Source organism: Mustela lutreola, chromosome 1 (assembly GCF_030435805.1).
Source record: "Mustela lutreola isolate mMusLut2 chromosome 1, mMusLut2.pri, whole genome shotgun sequence".
Classification (NCBI taxonomy): Eukaryota; Metazoa; Chordata; class Mammalia; order Carnivora; family Mustelidae; genus Mustela; species Mustela lutreola.
This window is the reverse complement of record NC_081290.1, coordinates 286,762,298-286,782,659: the sequence shown is the minus strand read 5'-3', so window position 1 is coordinate 286,782,659 and position 20,362 is coordinate 286,762,298. Positions and strand designations below refer to the sequence as shown.

The window sequence follows — 20,362 nt, the reverse complement described above, 5'->3', positions numbered from 1 at the left end:
GGGCCTTCCTGGCTCGGGGCAGGGACCCAGGAGGCTGTGCGTCCGCCCAGCAGGTGTTCCGGCTTCTACTTGGAGCTTCCTGGGCCCCGACCAGCTGGGGACAGCTGAGCAGCGCTGAGGTCTTGAGGAAGCCAGGGAGGCTGAGAATGAGGAGCAGAGGGCAGGGGGGTGGGCACAGAGGTAATTCCTGGCGGACCCAGAGTCCAGAGAGGCGAGGGTGGGCAGTGGTACCGCACAGAGCTACTGCCTCCCTATGCTGTACAGCAGCCCCAGCAAGGGGTCCTCCAACACAGTTTGAATGCCCCTTGGAACAGGGTGCTCACTACCTAGTGCGACATAGGGCTCACTGCTGGAAATCTTTCCCCGTGCTGAGCTGGTGCCCTAGGGTTTCATGTGGCCTTGTTCAGAAGACGGCCTTTGCCGTTAAGAGACCTAACGGACGGCATTTATCGTGAGGCTCTGCTTATTTCTGCCTGCATCTGCCTCCTGCTCCGAGCACGCGTCCTGGCACGCAGGGGCCACCTCCTGGCTCCGCGGCCGCACCGCACAAGGCAGAGTCTAGCACAGTCCACGGCTCCCCAGCTCCCGTCTTGGCCGACATGTGCGCGCTGATGCCGCTAACACCCCGGGGTGCCCACTGCAAAGTCCGTCTCCTGGCTGCCCGGTCCCTGCTGCAGCAAAGAGGTCTCACACCTTCTTGGCAGAACTCCCGTGTCCCCCAAATCCTGCAGACGAACCCTCAAATGGAAAAATCGGTAAAAGGGCTGCTACCATTTCAAAGCAAAGCCAGGACTGGGAGAGACAGGGGAGGCGTGCATCATGCAAAACCTGCGGCCCGGCTCAGTGGTGGGGGCAGGGGGGCGAGCGTGGGGTGGGCTGCCCAAGGGCGCCGCGTCCAGGCTCCTCCCTTGCTGTACCCTCGTCCCGGGGCAACCATCCCGTCGGGTGGGAACCCAGTGTGAGGCCCTACAGGGAGAATGTTGGGTTTTAAACATTTAGGGCACAGACCCTTCACTCTGACAAGTGGGGACAGATGAGCCCAGAGCCACTGCTACTCGGTGGGGAGGGCAGGGCCAGGCTGGGTCTGGGCAGGAGCTCCCCGGAGCCAGGCTGGATGGACAGTCCCGGATACTCTCCATCACCCGCGGTGCACAGGCTGCAGGCAGTCAGGGCCGTTCAGAGCCCAGCGAGCAAGGGACAAGCCTGGCCGGCCTCCTCCTGACCGCTGAGTGGGGGAGGGGACAGACCCTCCCTTGTCAGATCGGGCACGGCTTGCGTCCACCCTGGGGTGATGTCCCGAGGAGGAAGTGCGGCACCCCACGCGTGTCCGGTGCACGTCCCTGCAGGGGACAGCGAAGGTGCTGTACTTAGAAGAAAACTGGCGACAGCCGGATGCCAAGGGAGCTTTCAGGGCTCTGCAGCCAGAGCCGCACCCGGCGCCTGGCGCCGAAGACTAGCCAGGGACGGCTTTCAGCTGGAGGCACGGTGATGACAGCCTTAGAGGGCTCCATGCCGAGCTCCAGCCGCGGCTGGCTTCTGTCGCCCGATAGGAGAGGGTGGGCCCTGTCGCCCGAGGAGACAGGACGCGCACCTATAAGTTAGGTTCTGTCCAGAGAGGCTGGCCGCAGAGGACATGCGTGCGCCAGGGACGCAGTGGGCCTGCTTCCTCCCCGCCCCGAGGCCAGGTCCAGGCGGGCTGTGCCCTGGAGGCCGATACTCCCCATCCACAGTGGGGCAGGGGCTGTAACTCTACCCCCCATGCTTCACACGAAGCCAGCTCAGCCAGGCCTGCTGCTTCTCCTCAGCCCTGGGGATGGCCCGCGTGAGAGTGGAAACAAGGCACCCGAGTCCTTTGCAATGATCAAAATGTCTTTTCTCTGTCCGGGGCCCTTTGTTTGGAGGGGCAGTAACCTGGAGTCTGGGGGCTGGGTTCCTCTTCGAGCTTCCCGTGGGGAAAGTGGGAATGGGTAGGACAAAATCGGGGAGCCCGGGGCCGGGGAAGGAGGTGTCAAATTCTCTTGACCGCTGCTCTGGCCCTTCCCACCAGCCCCCTTTCTGGTATGGCCGCCCACAGCCCCCTTGGATTAACCTGGCTTCTTACCATTGGCCCAAGCACCTGTCACTTCAGTCTCGAGTGAGAGCCCCCGGGCCACTGTCCCCGTCGGAGCTGGGTCAGCCTTTCCTCCACTTCCTCCCAAGCTGCCTCTTACACTTGCTGTCTCTGACTCAAGGATAAGACACAAAAACACCTTTCATGCCGCAAGCCGACCGCTCTGGTTCCTGATTCCTTCCGGTGAGAACACTGAGTTCTTCCCCGCGGGCCCTTGCTTGGTCTCTGGAATTCCCTGCACTCTCCCCCACCCCCCTCCCCCGGCTCCCTGCCCCCGGCAGGCTCCTTCACCAGGCCCTGCATCCCTACCACTGGGCCTTTGCACATTCTGTTCCTGTTTGAGTCCAGGACTGTAATCTCGCCAGGGCGGCGGAATCATCAGTTTGCCTCCCAGGCTTCCCTGAACACAAGCACATCCTAAAAGTGGCTGATCACCGCCCCCACCCCCCACAACGGCTGGGACGTCACGCACACTTGTACTTCTCATGCCACCCCACACGGCAGGTGGTACCCCCCCGCGGGTGTGACGACAGTGCGGGAGCCCTAGAGAGTCAGCTACGCCCTCAGGCCGGGCTGAGGCTCTGCAGCCGCCCCTCTGACCCTCATGGGTCACCCTATGGACCGCCGGTGGTTGCTGGCCTGGCACGGGCCACCCAGGCTCAGAGACCCTGCAGGCGCCAGTGCAGCCGGCCAGGGGCCCACTGAGGGTGCTTGTGGAGAACCACGCCCCAGCCAAGCAGGCAGAGGTGGGTGGCTGCAGCGCGGGGCCCGGGGCACGAGGCCTGGGGGTGGGAGACCCACAGGCAGGGACCTGCTCAGGACCACGCTGCTGTCCAGACTGGAGGGTGGCGGGCTGAGCGGGGTGGTGGGCACATCTGAGGGGAGGGGCTGCAGCTCACATCCTCAGCAGGACCATCCCAGAGCTGGCAGCTGCTGCCTGCTGCCCCATCCCCCCACGCGGTTTCCAGCAAGTGTGGAAGTGTGACTGAGGAACCAGCCCCACTACTCAGCGTTCCGTGTTCCTCCCACTTCTCCGGAGACACCGCGCAGCTCCTCTGCACCCCCCGCCTCCAAACTCGCAGGTTCAGCCCACCCTGAGCTCCAGCCGCCCCTCCAGGGAGCCAGGCAGCAACCTCAGCCCCGCAGGGACGCTGGCTGCTGCCCCCCCTCGCTGACAGCACTCTCAAACACCACCTCAGGGCTGAACGGACCGCCTTGGGCGGGAAGGGAGGCTGCCAGGCTGGGCAGAAGCCAGATCAGGCCCGGTGAGGACCCCAGGGTCAGCCCCGATCTATCACGAAGCTGGTTCTGCTCCGTGGTTTTTTCCTGCGACGGCAGACCTTCCTGAGCCTCCAGCCTCCCGGGGCAGTGGCTGAGCTGGGAAGCCCAGGCCCCAACCTCACAGATTCTGCGATTCTGAAAAATGCTCCCGAGTCGAGGCTTCTGGCGTGGCATGGACAGCCCGTTCCGCTCAGCACTGGGGCGTCGCGACCAAATTCTCCGTGACTGGATCCTCACACATCTAGGTCACACGGACCCGTAAGAGCCGCGCATCTGGCTGGCCGGGGGCAGTCTCCATCCCCATTTGTACAACGAGCAGCTTCTCAGCCCCCCATGGCCCTCCACACGCTCACTGTGCATGGGGCCGACGCAGCTACGTGCTGCTCTGGGACGTGCCAGCAGGGCTCTGCCCGGCCCCTCCGCTTCTGCACTGAGTCCCCGCACCGCAAACACGCAGCACCCCCGCCCACCGCATCTTCAGAACTCCGCTCAAGGCGCTCACACCTCTTCCGGGAAGTCTGTCCTGACTTCTTCCCGCAGGCATCCTGACCCTTAGCTCCTGTGCCCAGTTCCATCTCCTACTAGATGGGAGTCCCTGGGGACAAGGACCGGGGCTCGGTATCCCGGGGACAGCTCCACACACAGCTGCCCAGGGCCCGGCTTCTGAATCCTCCCCTGGCAACGGGGTAACACAGGACCACAGAGGAGGGAACAGGTCAGTTTGCTAATCCAAAAACATCTGCAGAAACGCAATCAGACACCACTTACCCACCGCCCACGCCCCTGGCGTCTGTCGGGTACCAGAGCAGAGAAGCATCCTGAAGGACGAGTCCTGTGCCTTGGACTCGGGGTGGCAGGTGGAAGTAAGGGCACCGGCTCTAGAAACCCCACATTCCTTCCTTGCCATGGATGCTCAGGAGCTGAGTGACCCTGGGATGCTAACACTAACTGCCTTGGTATCCTTCCCCAAAAAGTGGGCACGCGGGATCTGCAGGACTGCTGCAGGGACCTGGTCCCAGGAAAGACGGCCCGTTCCTAAGAGCAGACACCCCCTCCACCTTCCGTAAGGCGTGGGTCAGAAGAACCAGTCTGTATCCAGGACGCAGCCCGGACCCTCCCCACCTGCAGGCACAACAGGGCACCGTCCCCCCACCGAGCCTCCCTCCCATGCCCATTCCAGGCCAACACAGCTGTGCAAAATGTCAAGGCGGAAGGAAGGCCATGGAGGGACCGAGGCAAAGTCGCCCCTGCCCTGTAGACGCCAGGCGGCCAGGCTCTGCTTACCCCAGAGGGCCATGAAGACGGAGAAGAAGACGGTGGCGGGGTTGTCAAAGAGGTGGCTGGCCCGGGCGGTGGCGCACGCCGAGCTCATCTTCCAGTAGCTGCACGTCTTGTCACACAGCGGGCACATGGTGATGTTCTGTCTGTGGTCACACATCTCCATGCTGCAAGACAGGGGTGGCCTGTAAGTCCCCAGGACACGTAGGGACTCCAAGCTGGGCGCCGCGCTGGGGTGGGGGTCGGTGAAGTGACCCCCGTGAGGCCCACTAGCCGGCTGCAGCCAACGCCCGCGTCCCCCACCATGCTCTCTAGGGCCGCCTGCAGACACCGGTGACATGGGCGGTAACTTGTGCTCCAAAGGGCCTCAGGTTGCTTTCGCGCCTGGTACTGCTTTACAATTCTCCACAATTTTGGATGGGGCCCCTGCATTTTCATTTTGCATAAGGCCTGCAATTTCTGCAGCCCACCCCGGATGCAGGCCCGTCCAGACCGCGGGGTGACCCAAGAGGGGCGTCTGAGTGCTCACGGCTCAGGGTCGGGGTGGACCAGAGGCAGCAGGACCCACGGCCTGCGTGGGAGCCGCCTCTTGGAGAAGCAGAGAGACAGCAGCCAGCGTCCTCTAACAGCTGGGCTCTGTCCGGGCTTGTTCTAGTAGCGGGAGCTGCCCAGGGGTTCATAATGTGAGGAAGCCAGCAAGAGGAACAGGTGAGGCCACAAGAAGGCTGTGCCCTCCCGTGCCCTTGCATGTCGCAGGCAGAGCGCACGTGGGCTCCGCCGTCCTGGTGGGGACGCGGTGGGGCAGCTGGCCTCAGGGGCCACCCAGGCATCAGCCTCAGGGGGGCTCTGGACACACAGGGGAGACAGGTGGCTGGGCAGGAAGGAACACATCGACAGGCAGCACGGGGGTGGGGAGGCGGGGGAGACATCCACTGTGCAGGGCTCGTTCGGAGCCGAGGGTGCCTGCCCATGACAGTGGGTCCTGCTCAACAAGGTTCTTATCCTCTGGGCTGACATGGAGTCTGGGGCTGGAGCCCAGCTGCTGCGGAGGGGCCGGAGGGGAGCTGAGCCTCCCCCCCACCCCAGCTCCCTGGCACTCAGGCTCTCTCCCGCTAATAGGCAAGTCACTGATACTCAAAGGCTGTCAGCTGTGTAAGCAGGAGCCCCCACGGGCACCCACCTGGCCCAGGCCAGCTGCAGGGACCCCTACAATCCCACCATCATCGATGAAGAAATAAGCCCAAAGAGGGGAAGTTACGTGCCGAGGGTCACACCGCAGAGTGGGGCTTGGGCCCTGGTGGTCCTTCCTGGTTCTCGTCTGCAGCCCACAGACCGCGGGCTCTCGCCTCCTGCTCCCGGGTCCTCCCTTGGCTCTTCCTGCCTCGTGTCCCTTTAGCCTCAGACTCAGTTTCCCCTTCTGGGAGGTGAGGAGAGGAGCCAGAGTAAGGTGTCCCTCCCCCGCCCCCCGGGCTCCAGCTTCCCTGAATTTTCCCCTCCCCGCTAACTCGGACAAGACTCTGAGCTGTAGACCCCAGGCAGGAGCGCACTTTCCCAGACGCAGAAGAGCGCGGAGGGGGGTGTTTCTTTCTTATTTCTGTGCACGTGAATTCAGGCACACAACCATGCTTGGCCCACAACAGGACACCTGCTGGGAGGCTCTGGGGACCCCCTGTGCCAGCATGGGGGGCGTCCCGGCTCTCTCCTCAGTCACGCTGTGAGGACCCCGTGTGCCAGGCACTGTGTCAGGCACGGACGTGGAAAGACGGTTGTGACAAGGAGCTGCTGTCTCGGAGCCCCTGGGGAAGTGAGTGTACGTGTGTGCGTGCGTGTGTGCATGTGTGTGCAAGAGGGGCCAGTACACACGGGCGGCGTGGCTGCATGGACCCCAGAGCCAGCCAGCTCTGGCTTTAGGGCTGGGCTCTCCCCTTCATAATCTGTATGGCCTGGGGTGGGTGGCTCAGATTCCTTGGGCCTCAGTCTCCCCATCTGTAGAAGGGGGTGCTGGGAATGAGAGCACTGTCCGGACACTGGGAAACTGGGCAAAGCCCACGAAGGCCTGGGAACAGCGGGAACAGTGGTGCTCGCTGTTACGACCCTGGGGGTAACCGAGCCCGGACAGCGGGCGTGAGCGTCCGTCTCCTGCCCCCTGCTGAGCTCCCTCTCCTCCAAGGGCCCTTCCGGGGGGGCAGGCGTTGGGGGGCTGATAAAGGCCCCCACTGTCACTGCACTGCCCAGGGCCCCGGTGCCCTGGCTGGAGGATGGGGTGGCTCAGAGCCCTGCGGGGGGCAGGGGCCAGGCCATGCAGCTCTGCCTGCCGCCAGCCCTCTCCCCCGTTGGCATGAACGAGGCCAGCCAGACAAAAAGCCTTTTTCTGCCGGTTTTACACCCTCTGCCTCGCCCTTCTTCAGCCACAGCCAAAATAAAGACAAGGAAAGGGAAGGTCTGTTCTTTGGAGGGGATGGGCCGGTTGGGGGTGGCGGCTGGGACCTCGAAGGGCAGGGCCTCTGCCTTCCCTACACATGTGGACGGATCGCACTCCAGGGGGGACACACACCTCCTGTTTCACCCAAGGCACCAACTGGGCAGCGGCCGAGGCCGAAAGAGGGCGGGCGTCCAGAATCCGCCGTGAGGGCGGTGCATGTCCCTGGCTGTGTGTCGGGAGGAGGCAGTGCTGGCCTGGCCTCGGGGACCTCAGTGCCCTAGTGGTACAGGCGTGCCCGGGCAGAGCCCCCTGGCTGAGACTCCCCGGCTACGCTCGGGAGGAGGAGAGGGAGGAGAAGCCCCCGGGGACCTGCCACTTGTCGTGTCCCTTGGGGCTCTGGAGCTAAGGCCACATCACACCTGGGTTCCCAACAGCCACTGTCGGACCCAAGCACAGTGGCCTCCTGTCACATTAGCCAACAAAGGGACAAGCTTCCTCTGGTCTGTCTGTACCCAGAATAGCCCTGAAGGGTACGTGAGCCAGATTCCTTTAACGTTTTGATCCCGGATGGGTGGAAATATTTTAGGTGTTACTCATGCTTCAAAGCACCATTTACACCACAATTTGCCGGATATGGCCTTTCCGTGTGGCAGAGCTGTGACGAGCTGGCCGCCTGGCCAGGTAAGGGACTCGTTTGATCTTCGCTGATTGGAACTACAGATGAATGTTCCAAGCCACGGCTCTGCTTTGGAACCACGGGCTGAGTTGTGAGCCACAAAACTGAATGGATGTCCCCAGGCTTCCCCGGTGAGCCTGCGTGCTCGTAGGAGGCAGGGCCACAGGCCGGGCAGCAGTGTCCCTGACCGAGGGGGGCCTGTTGTCCGGAACACACAACACAGTCACCCCTGGCTCAGGGCTTGCGGCCCTGGCACACAGCGGGGAGGGACAGGGCACTCCCGAGCCCCCAAGGACAGCAGCCTCCGGCCTCCGCTCATGCTCCCCAGCACGGGGCTGTCTTGGGGGCCCCAGCTTTCTCCCAAGAGCTCCCCTTGCTTGGCGTAACCCTTGGTGGGGGGGATCGCAGCAGGACTGTCATCTCTGTGAACCCCCCAGAGCCATAGAGACGTGATGGGGGTGGGGAGCCGGGGGGCCGAGTCCACGCACGAGACCTCGACAGGGCCCTTTGGCTCACCTCCTGAACTCGCTAGGAAGCGGTGAATTTCCTGCTCCCTGAAGGACTGGAAACTCCTTTAAAACAGGGCAAAACACCTTCCAAGAAGGGAAAGTTGCCGGATGCTTATTTTGCCTCTCGCTCCGGACTGGAGTGCGCCTCCCGGGGCGTCTGTGCTGGGAACGGCGGTCCCTGCTCTCAGACAGCGCTCGCCCCACCCAGGGCTGCGGGTTCAGGGGCCTGTCGGGGCCACCGTCGCGGGAGGAGTGCGGCCCCTCCGGGAGCAGAGGGCGTGTGTGGGGAGGAGACCCGCCTACCTGGGGATGTTCTCGTCGACCGTGGCGCATCCGTACAGGAAGACGATGATGCCGACCACGGAGGCCGGGATGAGCATCTGGGTGTACACGCCCAGCCAGGCGAAATACAGGCCGATCTTCTCCCCGAAGTACTTCCTGTGCCACAGGGCAAAGCCAGACAGAGACAGGCTCATGCTCACGGCCTGCGGTGCGGACAAGTGGCACCTCCCCACCCGGCACGGAACAGCTCGACCTGGCCCCGCGAGCCCCCAAGCAGGACTTAGAGAGTGGGGTGTTGGGGGGTGGCTCTGGGCCGGCCGTCGGGGGCAGGGGTGCCCCTTGCCCTTCTGTGTCCCGGGAAGCGGGTCGTTCCATTTGTGAGGCCCAGAATGGGGCGTGCGGGCACAGCGGGCTGCCTAGGAGGTCGCCCGCTCTGTCCCAAGTCCCGCCCCGTCTGAGGGCTCCGGCCTGGAGAAGCCAAGAGAGCCGCCCTCCTCACATTCCGCGTCCCTGGCGCCTTGAGGGGCTTCAGAATTTCCATGGCCGGACTCTGGTCTGCAGGTCCCCACAGGACATACATCTGCTCCCCTTCCTAACCCCGGGAGACAGGACAGTGTCCTCCCCCTCCACCAGCCGTGCAAGGAGCCCCAGTGGCCACCCAGCAGGGTCGAGCCGGGCTGGGGATTCAGGAGAGGGGGATGAACGTGATGGGGAGAGCCCAGCCCCCAGCGAGTCTACGGGCCTGTGGGGGACCCGGGGGCCCTTCTCAAGCTTCTCAAGTTCAGGCAGGTTCCCAGCTGATAAGTACTCAGTATGGTCAAGACCAACTGACATCCAACCAGGGACTCGCCTCCCACAGCCTCGGAGCAGCCGGGCCGTTCCTCCTTACCCGGCATCCTCTCTCACCTGACCAGGTCGATGGGCTGGTATTTATAGAAGACCCCGTAGCTCGCCCACTCTTGGTACAGGAGCTGTGAGACAGCAAGTGGTGAGGGCTTTTGAAAATGGAGCTTCCCTTCCCAGAGCTGGTGTACCCAGCTGCCGGGAGCATCATTCATTCATTCAACAAACCCTTCTTGGGAGTCGGCTGCGTGTCCGCTGCTGGGCTGGGCACTGTGCTTTCGGAGGGGAGCATGATGGACACAGCCCCGAGCCCCGGGGCTCCCGTCCTGGCAGGGGAGACCCACACGAAACTTTCAGCTCCGGTAAGGGTCCCAAAGAATCCCCTAGCAGTGGGGGTGGAGCTGGGACCGGACAGAGCAAGAAGTGGGAGCGGAGCTGGGACCAGACGGAGCGAGAATGGGTTAGAAGGCACAGAAGCTTCTGGAATCATTATGGAAGCCTCACTCTTCACGATCTGATCCGGAATTGACCTAAAATGGCCCGACCATGTGAGACTTGTCCACTCAGGGTTCTCGGCGGTCCCTGGCCGATGCCGTGTCATTCTTTATAAAGGACAGAGACCGCCACGCTCTGCAGCGAAGAAACACCCGTGGCAAGATGTTGAACATTCTCCTGGGATGCAAAGAGAGCTCAGCGCTTCTCCCCTGGGATGAGCCGTCTGATTAACAGGCTCCGTGAGATAAATGCAATCTACACACACCCCATTACCCCCAGGCTCCGGGCAGGGATGGTAATGAGCTTGATGGGTGGAAAGCCTTGCATGAACATGCAGGGAGTGGCTAAGAAAGACACCACGTTGAGACTGGTGGTGCTAAGAGAGAAAGTCCGCCCATGCGGGTCACTGTGCCTTAATGCAAGGCCTAGGTCACACAGCTGGGACCCCCTGTGCCTGGCCGCCTGCCTCTGCCGGCGTCAGATGGGGAACCGGAGGGAGGCAGGTGGGGGATGCTGCCACGAGCTCCCTGCGGGGTAAGCCCTGGCCTGGGTGTTCCGAGGTAGCAGCCGGCGTGGATGCATGAACCTGCCTCCACCTCCCCGGAGTCCAGAGCTAATGGCTTCTTGTGCACACACGTATCTTTGGGTAATTCTCCAGAAATGAACAGCGTGCACGAAAGCTCGCTGGGAGGGGTCCCGCTCCCACAGGCCAGGGAGTCGGCTCCAAGAACTAAGTCGCACAACGCACATGCTCGTCTCCTCAAAAGTCAACACACGCACGTCTGTTCTGGTCTCCGTAAGAGGAGTGGTCTTTCGGTTGTACGACTTTCTGTGAGGGCTACGACAAGATGTACTGGCCAGGGTCTGTGTCTTAAAGGACTAACAGCAAGGCCAGCTGCTGGTGCGGACCTCCGCAGCCTCCTGAGGGAGGGGGGTGCAGGGCGGCTCTCCTCTGTCTCAGAGGAGAGAGGCGTGAGTTAAAGGTACCACTCCTGGGTGGGGACGTGGGCTCTGCTGGGCCTCCAGTGGGCGTCCTGGGCACTGAGTCTGAGTCCCAGGTCCTGGGGAGGGGTCCGGTCAGGGCCCCTCCACTCTGAGCCCTGCTGGGCATCCAGGGAAGACCCGTCCCCTCTGAGCCCGTGGCCTCCATTATTCTGGTGGAGACTATCCTACCTCCAGGGTCAGAGGGGGACCCCAAGGGCTTGTGTCTCATGAAAGCCATAGCCCAGGGGCTCATCACGTCTCAGCAGGCCTGGTTACATGGACAAGAAGCCGCCACAGGGTCATTCTGCAAACAGCAAACTCAGATGACCACACAGACCACCTCTGGAAAAGCAAAGCGGCCCTCGCTGACCTGGGCATGAAATCATTCCTCCCTTCCATGAAATCAAGCCACTGGTGTAGACCCCACGCAGGCCAGGAGGTACCCGAGAGATGGGGGCAGGAGGGAGCAGGGAGGGATGGAGGGGCCTCCCGTGGCATGGCCTCGTCACGCTGACCCTTATGTCCCCGGGCCTGCCCAGAGACACTGGCCTGCGGCACGGCAGCCACTGTTCATGCGTACATGGGACAGCTGGGGGTACACCCTGGGTCTCTGCCCCATTACTTTACTTCAGTGGACCATTCTTCCTGCCAAGAAGGGAGCATTGACCGCCCCCGGGCCTGGCCGCCCAGAGAAGTCAAACTCAAGATTTCCCTGTTATGGTTGGCAGAGCTCCGAGGGGGCACCCCAGGCTAGCAACCAGGGTGGGAGGTGTCAGGGCCCTGGGATGGGCCACTGGGGGGCTGGTGGCTCCGGTCACAGTGACCCCGGACCTCAGAGGGAGCCCAGACCTCCCATGTGGGCCCACCCGGCTGAGGGCACCCGTTATGGCACCGACATGATCTTTCATTACTGCGTACGGACTTGCCCCTTGCCGTCTCTCCCTAGAATGGAGGCCCACAAGGGCCGGGTTTCCTGGTCCACATGATCCCCAGAGCCCTGTACAGGGCCTGGGGAAGATAACAGGGACCCAGGAAGGAAGGAAGGAGGCAGGGTCCCGTGGCTCAGTCCAGCATGCGGATGGAGACGGCTCAGTCCGTGCCGGCAGTCACTGCCCTGCTCCACATCCCCACACGAAGGAGCACTCCTGCTCCCAACGGCCCTGAGAGTCCATGACTGTTCTCACCATGCTCAGCCTTGGCCTGGCCTGACTCTTTGCTTAAGTCTTCCTACTTGTGCTCCTCCAGCTCAGCATAGGAAAAGGGCCTTGGCTTGGCTGCCCCCCGCCACGTTTCCATCCTGTGAGGCATCCAGGGCCAGGCACTGGGGGCTTCCCTGCCACGGATGGGACCAATAATGGGGACCCATAGATTTTGTCACTGGAAAGACAAAATACTCACAGCCAGGTCACTTGATATGGAGCCTCATAGGAGAATGAGAAGGTCTCCAAGGCTCTGAGTTAGGACCCAACACGCATCTGTAACATTTCTCCCTCTCTTTCCTTCCCTTCCACCCCCCTAACCCCCCATCATCCAACCAACCATCCATCCATCCATCCAACCATCCATCCATCCAACCATCCATCCATCATCCATCATCCAACCATCCATCCATCATCCATCCATCCAACCATCCATCCATCCAACCATCCATCCATCCAACCATCCATCCACCATCCATCATCCAACCATCCATCCATCATCCATCCAACCATCCATCCATCATCCAACCATCCATCCATCCAACCATCCATCCATCATCCAACCATCCATCCATCATCCAACCATCCATCCATCCAACCATCCATCATCCAACCATCCATCCATCCACCCAAGACTCCTGCGATTACCCCTGTGGGACAGCCTGGTACTCACACCTGGGATATTAAATTCAGTGGGGGGTGGGGGGAGTAGGGGGGGCAGCATTCCAGGCAGGGAACAGGTGGGTCCTTGAGTTGTGTTTGCTGGACCTGGTGCCCCGTGGTGCCCAGTAAGTAGCTCCTGAGTAAGTGAATGAGATCATTTTGGCAGAGATCTGAGTAGCCTCCGATTAGTGAAGCAGCCCGTGTGGCTGGTGCCTAGGGAGGCAGGTGAGGAGGAGGCCGCAGTGGCCCGTGACGTTGGGGACTGAATTAGGCCTGAAATGGGGTCACTGTGACCAAGGAGGAAGCATCTGTAGGTGGAGGAAAGGCACGAGACACGCAGCGCATGGGGACAAAGGAATGAAGGAGAGCGGACTCCGAGGCCAGAGTTGGCCCAGGCAGGCCTGGGGAGGGGATGGTGCTTCTCTAGCGGGATCGAACTGGGGGAGGTTCTGCAAGTCACTGGGTCTCAGACGAATGCCAGATGTTCCACTAAAAATAACCAAATATGTCATTTTTGAGCTAAATCAGATAGCATCTTCAGCTGGATTCCCGGGCGGGCAAGTCGTATCCAGTACCAAAGGCTTCAAAACACGTACGGGGGGCCAGTGGGAGGCAGGAATGGAGAACATTCCATACACAGAGGTTCCCAGCCTGAGATCTGGGACAAGGCCGCCATTGTGAGCTTCCCAGGGAAGCGTCTCCACCTGCCGCTTCCAAAGGATCTGCCCTTGAGGGGCAAACATGGGCACGGGAGGCCTGTTCCCCACGCTGAAGGAAGTCTGCAACTTGTTTGGGAAGCGGGAGGCAGCAAGGTGGGCACAGGGAGGAGCCTGGAAGCCAGGCGCTGGCTTGTGTGCGGGACGGCAAGACGGCCGGGAAGAACCTTCCGGAGTGGGGAGGACAGAGAAGATGTGGCTGTGGTGGGGGTGGGGACACAGGGAGCCTGGGCACATAGGATCAGGGAGAGCACTGAACAAACAGTTCACTCAGTGTCTCCACGTGAACCACGTCCACGAGTCTCTCCAGTGTGCAGAGGAGGCCATGGCTCTCTGTGGGGCTGGCCCCGGCGGCCCAGGAGCCCTGCGTGATGGATCAGGCCAAACGCCTGCGAGGGGCAGGTTGATCACCCAGGGGAGATACAGGCTTTGGGGCAGGCGACGAAGGCCACGGTAGAGAAACACAACTTCGCCTTCACACGCTCCCCACAACCCGCCCAGGCACCTCTCAGACCCAGAGGGAGGGGCGCACTCCAGTGGCCGGGGTTCCGCCGGGTCCCCCCACGCGTGCGGTGGGAGTGCTGCTGCCCCGTGGGTCGCCGTGCAGCCCCGTCCCGCCAGCGGCCCCCCACCCGCTCTGCATCCACTCACTTTTCTGTCGTTGAAATCCACGTTTTCACCTTCATAGTCTCCCTGCTCGCGAGAAAAGGAAAAGCGTCAGTGGAAAAGGGGGTCACAGGGGCTCAAATCCAACACTTCCAAACGCAGTCAGCGCCGGTGGCTCTGGTGGGCATGGCAGGATGACCCCAGACGGTAGCAGGTCACGGCCCAGGGAAGGCTGGTCGGAGCCTCCGCCTTGTTCCGCTGGGCGGGGGGGGACGTGTGTTCCACCCACCCAGAGGCCCCGGAGTCTGGCCCGACCAGGCGGGCCTCCCTTTCACTCCCAAGGGCAGGAAGTTTTCTGGTTACCGCGCAGAGATCAGTGACCCCACACTCCCATTTCGCACATGGCCAGACTGAGGCTCAGAGAAGCCAAGTGGCCCTCGGGGTGGGGGTCACCGGCCCAGCAGTTTGTGAGCGGGACTGGGGAGGAGGGGCTGGAGGACAGCTGCATTTCTGGAGCCAGCGGGCCAGGTGAGCACCCGCTGGTGGACGTGTGATGGGGGCGACGGAGGCCCCTGCAGCCAGGACCGCTGGCGGGGACCCGCGGGGTCGGAGCCCTGCCCTTGAGAACAAAGCAGGTCGCAGGCCGAGGCAGTGGACTCCGCACGCCCACGTCAACACCGCACGCGTCGGGCACTTGCCAAGTGCCACAGCGTTCGTGAGACTCATGCTCAAGGAACGGCGGCCAAGCAGGAGTGTTTCCGCGGGGCAGGGGACATGGTGGGGGAGGCAGATGCAGGGCCGGGCCGGGGGAGGGGAGGGATGAGGGATTTGTGTGGGGGCTTTGCCTGCCCTGCGGGAAGAGGAGCTGCCGGGCAGTGGCTGTGGGGAAGCGCGCACAGGCGGAAGGAACCGCATTCCTGAAGGCACAGAGGTGGGGACCCTCGGTCAGTGGGCCCAGCTTCCTACAGGGGACGAGCAGGTCAGAGTCAGGGGTCTGGAGGGATGGCCCTCGCGGTCCTGGCAACCAGGTCTCTCCAATCCAGGGTCTGACTGGAAGCCCTCTCGCTTCTGCCCCCTCTGACGCCACTGGGGACCATTCCTTGCTCGCAGATGGGGACACGAGGCACAGAGAGGACGGGGGCTGCCTCTACTCCCGGCTGTGGAGGGACGTGCCAGGACGGGCCTCTGGGTCCCCTGACGCCCAGCCCCTCCCCTCTCTGCTCTCTCCTGCTTTGTGGCTCCTAGTCCTTGGGGCAACACCCATTTTGGAACGTTCTAGAGGCCCCCAGTCCGGGGTTCCCACACTGCTCGGGCCCCACAGTGCATTCCCGTGCCCCTCTGACCCCAGCCCCCGTTTCCATAGCGACAAGAGGAGAATCATCCCTGTCCACTCCAACTGGGCCAGTACGTGGCCGTGGCCACAGGCTATATTTGTCGGGGGATACCAGAGGGATTTGGAGATCCAGCTCGGGAAGCCGGCTACTTGCTCTGCAGAAATGGATACACGCAGAGTCCCGGTCCCTCTGCCAGAGCGGGGGCGGGGCGGCGGGGGAGACCCAGGCAGGGGGCGCATTTCGTGCACAGGCCGGCCGCAAGGTTCACACCCTTGGGTGAACCAGGGCAGGGTTCCTGCCACAAACGTCCCTGCCTTGGTGGGCTCGCTCCGCAAGAAGGGAGGCCAGGGGTGCAGAGGCTCCGTCCCTCAGCCTGGCCGGGTAGGCCTGCGAGCCTGCGAGCCGCTGACATTTGCAGGAGGGCCAAAGCAGGAAGCCGAGACCGCAGGATAATTAGAGCTCCCTGGGGGTGTGGCCCGCGGGGATTTGGGGCGTCCAATGACGCAGGCGTGAACCCTGTGTCAAGGTCACTTACATCGTGCAGAGGGTAGGCAGCCGAGTAAACGCCGTTGGCCAGCAGGCTCGTGATACCTTAAAAACAAAGGCAGAGGGAGAATTACGGACCAGATACGTCTCCTGCTGCTCTCTCTGCCAACAGAGCAGTCCCAGGACCATGTCAGTTGCCAAGAATTCTCGCGAAGCCTGCTGCCCCGGGGCACAGAGGGCCAGGCCATGGCTCTGGTTTCCTCCCCGGGTTCCACCAGGAGACGGTAAAACATGCTCTATCGGCAGGATTAGGAAGACACAGAGAAAACCCCAAGAGACAGTCACGCCTGGGAGGAGGGAGGCACCCGAAGCCTGCGATTTTCCAACTACCCACACCTGCTCGAGGGCAAGCCTGCAGAGGAAAGGTGGATTTCCAGGGGTTAGAGAAGCTGAATCACGAGGGAAATACGGGGGAAATTGATGGTGCCGGAAAACACACATACAATTTGGAATTAGATTTCAGGTTGATTGGAAAAGCCAAAGGGGGGGCCTGCGGGCCCCGCAGGGGGGCGGCACTTACCATATTTACTACATTTTCGCCTTTTATTTAAAAGGGCAGAGTCCTTCCTTCTTCCCTCTCCTTGCCCTGTTTGTACATCGGGCTATTAGTTACACGAAAACGTCTCAGGGGACCAAAGCTGCATTCGGGGGAGAAAGCATTCGCTCACGGCGGTCCACGCGCCTGGGGGAGGCGAGGCGGTGGCCGCGGCCTTGACGGGGGCCAGACCCTGCCCTGGATGCGTTGGGCAAGTCACCACACCTGAGCCTCCCAGAACCCGGAGGCGAGCCTTCGGTGCCCAGCCCCAGGGGGCCGTGCTGTGCTGGGAAGGCCAAGTCGGCCGTGCATGGAGATGGGGGAGCGGGGGGCTCCGGGAAGCCTGATCTCGCGCACACCCTTGCGGGTCAGTGCTGCCCCAGAGTCTCCAGGAGCCCTTTGCTGGTCCCGGAACCCCCGGCCTGGTCAAAGAGGCTTTGCAGGTGGTGAGCGGGGCAGCTGTCTCAGTGGCCTAGCCGGCCCAGCCTTTAGGATGCCACTGGGAAATGGGGGAGAAGTGTCTCCCTGAGGCCCACCTAAAAACAGACCATCTCCTCTGTCAGTGATCTGGAAAGATCAGGGTGCCTGAGGGATGCTTTGAAATCTAAACCAGAGGCAGATCGGAGCATCCCGCTAAAGCCCATGTGTGTGAAAAATTCATCTGTAATAAAAGCAGACGTGGGTCTGATCCAGGTTCCCTGCCTCCTCACTGTTCTAGAACACTGAACACAGGAATGCCACAGGGCCTTTGCACAGGCCTGGATCCCTCATTTTCTTCAGATCTCTGCTCAAGCATCTGCATCTCCTCCTCAGAAAGGCCTTTTTCAATCATTGTTCCTAAATCTCTGCGGCAGCCTTCCCAGCCCCTACAAGATGATGTTCTGGCTTTTCTGATTATTATCTGTTTCCTCCCCCAGAATGTAAGTCCCCTGAGGGGACAGAACCCATCAGTACTCTCTGCAAGTTGAATGAGTGAATCTGGAGGTGATTAGGGCTTTCAGACGAGGCAGCGAGGTAGAATGGGGGTGCCGACAAGGACCCCGATCTATCGGCCCTGTTACCAGGTCCACCAGAGAACGGTGGGGAGCACTTCAGATGCGTGCCCCTGGAGATGACCCAGAGCAGGGATCAACTCTAGCTGGGAAGTTCCCAGACGCTGGGCTCTTAGCAAACCTTTGGTGCAACCATGCGGGTTTGCTCTGGAGGGGACCCTACAGAGACCTACAGGACTTAGGTCTAGGACAGAAGCCACACTTCCTCCCACCCCAGGTGACCAGGGCCACTCCGGACACTCTCGCTGCTTCTCAGGTGGGCTGGGCCTACAGCGGACACTTTCCTCAGGCTCCTCCTGACCCCTGGATGGGAGCCCCCCCATTCTCACTGACCTAGGACACAGGCTCAGAGATTACAGGTCTGAAAGAGTCCCTGTGACTGGCCATCGGCCACACTGGCCAGGACACTTGCAGCCCACCTGACCCCGAGGGTCCGTCATCTCCTCCTTGTGTCCTGGGCCCGGCCCCCAGTGCACCCCCACGCTGCTCTCTCCGCTTACGTCCCGGCAAGCATTCTCCTCTCTGCAGGAAGCCAAGTGCACAGGGAGTCTCTCCTGGACTCACAGACCCCTGCCCACCGGCGCGGCCCCGTGGCCCCTGAGGGCGTGCGTGATGCACAGCTCTCAGTGGGCGTGCGTGACGCACAGCTCTCAGCGGGCGTGCATGAGCTTACGAAGGAGGAACCCTGGCAAAGGCTTTCCTTTGCTCTCAAGTGTTTGGTTTTGGCGACCTCAGCCCACAGTGGCCGGCGGAGGCGAGGGACCCCTGCTGGGGCGGGAGTGGGGTCAATGGGATACCCTTTGGGCGGGGAAGTTCTGCACCCATGGCTCGGGGTGTGATCCAGAACCCCAGCGACGTGCCCCTGGACTATAAGGGTCCAAGAGGGTGATGGCGCCTTGGTCACCCCTACAGCTTCCAGCAGCCAGATTTACCACCCCTGCAGGGAGAGGCTCGGACACCCCCGCGAGCGCCACAAGCCGGAGAGAAGGACACCCCGTACAACGGCCCCGCGGGCCTGAAGCAGCTCTCCCGTCTGACGCAGCTACCTGGGCTTAAATCAAAACCATCTAAAAACCCCCAAACCAGCTGCCCGCCTCCCACGTTGATGATGGGAGGCGAGATTAGGGCTGGGAGGGGCGCTGAGCTCAGGCCCCAGCAATGTCCTCACCCATGCTGTACTTGGCCTTGGTACACGTCGTTCTCTTCAGGATCTCATAGACCTGTTGGGGAGACAAGAAGGAGGGGGGACGGTTACTCGAGGCACGCGGAAACTGTCCCACGACGGCCAGAAAGGGACGCGGTCGCGCATGACCTGCGACAGCCACCCGCTCTCCTCTGAGGACAGACGGCAGGCCTTTCTACGGACACGTGTCCCCAGCGCCGAGGGTGTGCCGTGCTGAGGGAGGAGCTGCTGGGACAGGAGGACGCCTGCCTCTCCCTTCCTTCCCTCTGTGAGGCACCGCCGGCATCCTGCTATTCGGGGTTGCGAGCTGTCCCTGGCACCCCGTGGGACGGGCTGCTCTGCTTTCCGGCTGGGAAGGCAGGTGGCATTCCAAGCCACGGGCACCGGGCTCATAGGACCCCTCCCGGGTGTAGGCCTCAATGCTCTAGAAACCCGAGGTGGGGGCAGGTTCTGGAACCCATCCCGCCCTGCATCGGGAGGCGGCAGAAGCCCCCTGCAAGGTCCCATGCCGCCCCAGCCCCATGCCCCCTTGACTCACAAGACATCTCACTTGGTGGCCTCGGAAGCCCCGGCTCGGGAGTCTGCCTGCCTCTGGCCCTGGCGTCACCACGCGCAGATGTGTGGTCTCGGGCAAACTACCTCACCATCCCGTGCCTTAGTTTCCCTATCTGCAAAACGGGGTGACCATGACGGGCCCTCTGGCTCAGACGTGACAGTGAGAGCGGCACTCTTCCCTCCAAGCCCTCAGCTCCCCGACCGGCTGCCAGCGGCCCCCCGCCCTGTCCCGCCCTCCTGCATCTCCGTCCATCTCGGCTCTGGCCCCGCAGTCTGGCCTCCCGGCGCTCTGCTCCCTCTCCAAACCCTCTGCCGAGAACCAGGGCCTCCCCCACGATGTCCTTCTGCCAGAAGCACTTGGTCCCCAAGATGTACGAGGCTGCAGGGCCATGGCCACCCCCTGCTCTGCCTTCCCCCTGCTCTTGTCCCCGAGCACTCCCTCACACCTGCCGTAAAGGCGCCCACTGCCTCCTGCTTCCTCCCACCAACACTGCCACTGACTGCATTAGTGACCCACTCAGGCCATATCCCCGGTACCCCCGCATCTAACTGGGGGCCCCATCCTGACCTCGCTGACTCTCCTGGAATTACCGCCTCCCATTCATCGGGTCATGGCCTCATTCATGACCACCTCTAAGCCTGCACCTGCCTCCACCTGCCCTCCCACAGCTGGCCACTGGCCTGCCTTCATCTTGCTCGAACAGATCTGACACATCCTCAACCTCGCTCTGCAACCGCCTATGGCTCCCTGGCATCTGCAGGCTGAAGGTCTGTGTCCTAAGACCAGCACGATCAACCCTTCCTGCTGATCCTGATGCCTACCCACTTGCATGCCGGGTGACCCCGATGCCAGGAGCACGGGGAAGGAGGCAGGGAGGGCTGTCGGTCTCCATACCTTTGCCTAGAATGACCTCGCCCCAGCGCCCGATACTGTCGGGTCTCCAAGGCCACGGGGCCTGACTACCCAAGGACAAAGTTTCGAACTGTCAGTTTCTCTGGAGCCTCGGCTGGTTTACAAACCAGCCTTCGAGGTCTCCGGGAAAGCCCCCGAGCCCCCCCAGAGTAAACTAGATCCTTCAATGACCAGTCACTG

The 20,362-nt window shown here is 62.1% G+C and overlaps 1 protein-coding gene across 10 annotated transcripts in view; it reads right to left on the bottom strand.

The window, feature by feature from the left end:
• Positions 1-20,362, bottom strand: part of ANO1 (anoctamin 1) — a 151,164-nt gene that overhangs the window by 34,086 nt on the left and 96,716 nt on the right. For 6 of the 10 annotated variants that reach the window (XM_059150409.1, XM_059150391.1, XM_059150384.1 and 3 more), the window contains exons 7-13: positions 18,700-18,751; positions 16,465-16,530; positions 15,934-15,989; positions 14,110-14,151; positions 9,465-9,529; positions 8,580-8,714; positions 4,676-4,836 (exon numbers count right to left, since the gene is read on the bottom strand). In XM_059150409.1, the coding sequence (XP_059006392.1) occupies positions 4,676-4,836; positions 8,580-8,714; positions 9,465-9,529; positions 14,110-14,151; positions 15,934-15,989; positions 16,465-16,530; positions 18,700-18,751 (577 nt within the window). The remainder of the gene's footprint in view (positions 1-4,675; positions 4,837-8,579; positions 8,715-9,464; positions 9,530-14,109; positions 14,152-15,933; positions 15,990-16,464; positions 16,531-18,699; positions 18,752-20,362) is intronic. The other 4 variants (XM_059150417.1, XM_059150444.1, XM_059150451.1 and 1 more) reach the window with 1 other exon arrangement.